The sequence below is a fragment of the Mercenaria mercenaria genome, chromosome 9 (assembly GCF_021730395.1).
Source record: "Mercenaria mercenaria strain notata chromosome 9, MADL_Memer_1, whole genome shotgun sequence".
Taxonomy (NCBI): Eukaryota; Metazoa; Mollusca; class Bivalvia; order Venerida; family Veneridae; genus Mercenaria; species Mercenaria mercenaria.
In genome coordinates this window covers 14,352,029-14,358,028 of record NC_069369.1, presented here as the reverse complement: position 1 = coordinate 14,358,028, position 6,000 = coordinate 14,352,029, and the positions used below count along the sequence as shown (strand labels likewise).

General features: G+C 34.9%; 1 protein-coding gene across 5 annotated transcripts in view; it reads right to left on the bottom strand.

Moving 5' to 3' along the window:
* Nucleotides 1–869: 869 nt before the first annotated feature.
* Nucleotides 870–6,000, bottom strand: part of LOC123546516 (FHF complex subunit HOOK interacting protein 2A-like) — a 35,367-nt gene continuing 30,236 nt past the window's right edge. For 2 of the 5 annotated variants that reach the window (XM_053550865.1, XM_053550867.1), the window contains one exon: nt 870–1,581. In XM_053550865.1, coding sequence (XP_053406840.1) covers nt 1,467–1,581 — 115 coding nt within the window. In that variant the 3' untranslated portion in view covers nt 870–1,466. Of the gene's footprint in view, nt 1,582–5,352; nt 5,386–6,000 lie in introns of all 5 variants that reach the window. The other 3 variants (XM_053550866.1, XR_008372332.1, XR_008372331.1) reach the window with 3 other exon arrangements.

Sequence of the window (6,000 nt, the reverse complement as noted above, 5' to 3'; positions counted from 1 at the left end):
GGGAAGTACCATTTACTATTTGAAGAAGTTTTTATATATACTGACTGAATAGCAAACAGTGCAGACTATGATCATCTGTGCAGGCTGATCTTGGTCTGCACTGGTCGCAAAAGCAAAATCACTTGCCACTAGAAGGCTAAAGGTTAAACACATTCAAAACTTTGACCAAGCCTCTACAATATGATTTTAGCTCTTAGTTTCCTTAAAAAGTCCCATTAAAATCTATATAAAATATCACATATGAGCACATTGTGTACAAAATTTACAAAGCCATTCATAACAATCTGGTAACTGTTGGCAAAAGCTCTTCAACCTTGTACAGTTTACATAAAGTATCTATGAAATCTGTGAAGTCTTGAGTAAAGCAGGTGGGGTTTACCAATCTCTAGAACAGAGTTGTTGCTGTCTAACATTCTAAGTCTTGTCAACTACAGTAACTATAGTGTCATCTCGTAATTGTTACTAACCCTTACCTTACTAAATTTCTATAATGAACTTGTCCATCTTTCAATTTGGACAGTACCATTAAAAGGGGTGCTTACCAAAAAGATACTGACTGAATAGCAAACAGTGCAGATCTTAATCAAACTGCACAGATGTGCAGGGTGGTAATGATTTACACTGGTCGCAAAGGAAGAATCGTCATGTCCAACATAATAAGGGTTAAGATAGTGAAGTAAATAATTTGTCACAACTGTTACATTATTTTCATTTGTACAGAAAGTAAACACTTGAAAATTCAGGTTATTTTGTAGCCGATTTCTACCTCCAATGTTGTAAAAGGTTAAAAGAACAGGAGGTTTAACTGAAGCAAAACAACAAAAACTCTGTATAAGAGATAAGATGATTTACATGAATGAATGACTATCTAAACATACATCTACCATTCAAATATTTCAGCATACTGCATCCTGCATAAAACTGTAAAACAAAGAACTACACTATTTGGTACAAAACGTAAATACAAGTCATTTTAACAAAAATGTTTAACACAGATTATCAGCAAGGAAAAACAAAACTGAGATTCTAATTTAAAAAGCACATCAACAAAAATATAAACACCTTCGGACCACGTAAGGTCCTTCCAATAAACAGTTTTCTCCTATCTGTTGATAGTTAAAACATTTACTTCTATGTAAGAGCTGAAAGAATATGGCACCTCAACATGAACTCTTATTAATGTACCCTTTACATAATGGAACAATTCACCAGTCAATCAAAGTACATCATTTACACTGAAAACAAGATGATCCAAATAGCAATTTAGGTCAAATGGCTACACACTGCTGTTGTACACCAGCTCACTCCACTTTGAGTCAATGGACAACACAAAATTATGCCATGCTAGATTGTCTTTTATAAAATGTTCTCACATTTTTGGTATGAGGCCCTCCATACTGGATGGAAACCAATACATTAAGGAGCCTCCCACAAGTTGCATTAAAGGCAGTAAAATGTTGGAAGAGCTATTGTCTTTCCTCGGTGACTGCAGCATGATGCTTGACAAACACGATGGCTGACAACTCTTTACAGAACTCCTCAAACACAATTATAGCCTCCAGTCTACTCTCATCATCCAACCTGAAATCATACACAGACACATTATATGCACTTGTATCATTAAAATAAAACATGCTTTTAAAGCCCCGATTTACGGATTTGGTTTTGGTGTGTGTGTTGCCGGGAGGGAGTTAAATGCCATTAATTTTGACAACAATACTTCAAGAATATCCAGTGGTCTGCTGACCTAGTGTTACTATGTTTTTGACTAGTACAGTCCTGTACTTTGCAAGTCACTGACAACTTCACCACATAAATCATAGGTGGGGCTGAATATTAGCTACATTGTCTTTGGTCAATCATCATGGACATAATATGGCTGATTACTGATTTGTATCTGTGGCCTTCTTAGTTTATACATAATTTATTTTAGGTCGAATGTGAAGCAAGTTCTACAACCTATATCAATCATCTCGACACCTCATTCCTGATGGAATCCATAGCCACGAGGATATGAAAGAAGAAGCCAGTTTCCCTTTTAAAGCTGAGCACTAAGCACAGGAGCTACTGCTACCATTTTTCATGTCTTTGGTATGACGTGGCTGGGGATTGAACCCACGACCTCCCACACTCCAAGCGGACGCTCTACCACTAGGATATCGAGGTGGTCCAAATGGCCTTCTGATGGGGAGTCTTGTGTCTCAAAAACAATATATGAAAATTTATCATTACAACAGTTTACAAAAAAATAAAACTAACAAAATTTACTAACTTTTAAACAAAAACAAAAAAAAGTTCTAAATAACGGAACTATAAAAAAGGCTTGTTACTCTGTAAAAAGAACTTGCTGTATATGATTTCTTGCCCTTTAAATTTTGTAATGCCCCATGCTTGAACTTCTGCATATTCATCAACATTACTCATGCCAGTCTGCTGTAACCATATCAATATATTTTTTTTTTTTTTTACTGCAAAATCTTTAAATGATGCTAGAGTTATTTTTAGGCAAATGATTATAAAAAACTTTGGGGCATTTTTCCTTATAGCAGTGGCAGTTTAATTTACAGTCATCTTTACCTCAGATAATTTATTCCAAATCTGCAGTTTTCCCCTTAATTTGATATTTGGATTTTTTTCCTCTTTTCCAAAGTTAACCAAATGTTTCCCCCTCAAATACTAGACACATGAATTATTGATAAAGGATAAATCATATTACAGATGTGTGTTTTACTTTACATGCAAAAAAGAGCACTGTGCTTTTAGTTCTACTTCTTGCGCTCCTTTTTATTTTTCTGTTTATCAAACGTCAAATATATTTGTTACGAGGTATTTCTATATAGTGCAGGTTATTGTGTTGTGATAAGATAGCAATAAAGCATGTGTATCAAAAGTGCTGATAGTGCTAAAGCTGTATGGTGAAACACACAACACACTTTTCTATGAGTATAGCAGGCATAAGTATCTGACTTAATAATCCTTAACACTAACAAAAATAACTCACAGTTAAATCAAAATTTCTTAATATTACAATACTCCATTTAGCATATTAACATACAAGTCCAACTTAATCATAATGCAATTCACGCTACATAAAACATGCAAAATGCCTTTCAGCAAATATGCCCTTCATTTACCATGCAATGTATATAATATAATTCCCTACATACATGCATGTAAGGTTTAAACTATCATAAATTGGTAAAGTTTCATAGGCAACCAAAATTACATTAACCTATATGGAAAGAGTGACAGTAATAACTTTGAAATTAGCTATTCTATGAGGTATTGGTGGGTATTACAGAAGGATCTATGTATTTTAGCATGCTAGTACATTACTGCTGCTACATACAGTTGAGTGCAGAATAATAGAAACCATCATAGAACACACTACATGACAAGACAAAACAACAGGTTTGTACAAGTTTTACACATGTATACACTTAGCTATGTTAAAATGTGTAAGTAGTACAAAGCTTTGCTCAAATACATTCAGTACTACTACCACTGGTCATTTCCATATATATTACATTTAGCATTTTTCTAATACCATTGACATATCAGCCAGCACCAAGAATTCATTTTGTTACTTTTTTTTGGGTTATGTACAGCCTAATGAATTTACATTTTATCATCATTGGACAAAGTGGTCAGAATTTCCAATTTCCATGGAAATATGTTAACTTTTGACAGAGATAACAAATAGAAACGAAGTGTGGAGTGAGAAAAGTTAAAACTAGAGTTGTCACAGGAGTGACGAATTATACCCCCACAATATGGCCTTGTCACAGAACTAAGCCAATATCAAAGTTGAACTTGCTTGACCTTTGACCTACTAACCTCAAAATAAATAGAGGTCAACTGCTGGTCATGATCAACCTCCCTATGAAGTTTCAAGATCCTCAGCCCAAGCGTTCTCAAGTTATTGTCCAAAAAAGAATTAAATGTTCCGGGTCACTCTGACCTTTGACCTCTGGAACTCAAAATCAATACAGGTCATCTGCTGGTCATGAAAAGCCTCCCTATTAAGTTTCGTGATCCTAGTCCCAAGCGTTCTGAAGTTATAGTCTGAAAACAGTTTAAATGTTCTGGGTCACTGTTACCTTGACCTTTGACCTACTGACCTCAAAATCATTAAGGGTCATCTGCTGGTCATAGCCAACCTCCCTATCAATTTTCATGATCCTAGGCCCAAGTGTTCTCAAGTTATCATCTGGAAACCGTTTAACTGTTTCGTGTTATTGTGACCTTGACCTTTGACCTACTAGCCTCAAAGTCGAACATGACCTGTATTCAATCATGTTACACGTGTGCACAAAAATTTATTATCCTAGACCCAAGCATTCTCAAGTTATCATCAGGAAACCGTTTAACTGTTCCGAGTCACTGTGACCTTGACCTTTGACCCTAAAAGTAAAATTTGACCTTTATTTCATGATGTTATACCTGTGTATGAAAAATTATGATCCTAGGCCCAAGCGTTCTCGAGTTACCATCCGGAAAACATTTAAATGTTCTGAGTCACTGTGACCTTGACCTTTGACCTACAGACAGTATTTTATGATGTTACACCTGTGTAGCAAAAATTATATTAATCAGTCAAGCCTTTCATGAGTTATCATCAGGAAACGTATAACTGTTCAGGGTCACTGTGACCTTGACCTTTAACCGACTGACCCAAAATTCGAACTTGACCTGTATTTTCTGACGTTACACCTGTGTACCAAAAAATCATTTAAATCTGTCAAGCCTTTCATGAGTTATCATCCGGAAACCTTGAAAACCAAAGGACCGACCGCCAAGCTCACTCCTATATATACACCCCCCACCCACAAACTTTATTTTGTGGGGGTATAACAACTAAGATTTTATTTCAGTATATCTTTTTCTACCTTGAAATGTTCATTTTTAAATGCCATTTTTGACAACATTCATGATTCTTCTTTAATATGTAGACCATACTGCAAAGATACTTTAAGTTAGTTAATCTATTTCAATGTTCTATAGTTTAAACAACTAACTTAGGTCATATTCTGCAAGTAGCAGACAACTTTCCCACATCAGACTGGACTGGAAAATGTGTAGTTATAAAAAGAGATATTTTGGTAAAACTGTCATGCAAAACAAATGTAATCTTATCACCTGCCTTTTTTTCAAAAATTGTCAATTCATTATATAAACAAATTTTAAGTTTCCCCTCAAGAAAATAAATGTGTTCTGTGCAGCTATTATACCATTATTATATGAAAGCAAATTTTCAACTGAATAACAATGTCAGGTAAATGAAATACACAACAGTAAAAGAAGGTGGGTATATAAACAATACATGTATACAACATCTGAATATAGTCTTACCTTGTATAAGGTCTGTATGCTAGTTCTCTAACACTGAGAACAAAAACATGCAATGTTTACATTCACCTGTCATAACTATTTAGGAGATACAGTAAAACACCACTATGCCGAGCATTGATGAATCCAGGACCCTGACTCACATGAGCAATTCATACGGTTGCCAGATTTTCTTGTTATATTTTCTGTTTGGATTGCTCACAACCCTTAAAAACTAGAGGATCTTGCTCATCTCATCAGTGGTTTACTGTATATAAATTAATTTGTTACAACTTTATCTCTTAGAACTCTATAGATAGATGGATAGATTTGAAGGAGAGCAGATTATATTCATTAAGCCAGTAAAACCTGTTTTTCATAAAGCTTTTTCACTTCAAACTAACATGTTAAGCTTACTTATGAAGAAATCCTGACGCAAAGCTGAATAATTTCCAAGTCTGCTTCCTGAGAAAACTATGGGGTGAGGACAAAATCCAAGTGGTATTCAAATCATGCCTCCCATTTTGAATAGAAGATCCCTAAACAACCATACTATTACTTTTTACCTGCACGTCAGGAGCATATAAATCTAAAGCTTTAGAAATCATCTTAACAGTTCTTTTCCCATTTTAAAAGTGAAATCATGTTATCATCTTGTGGGCTCAGTGCAAA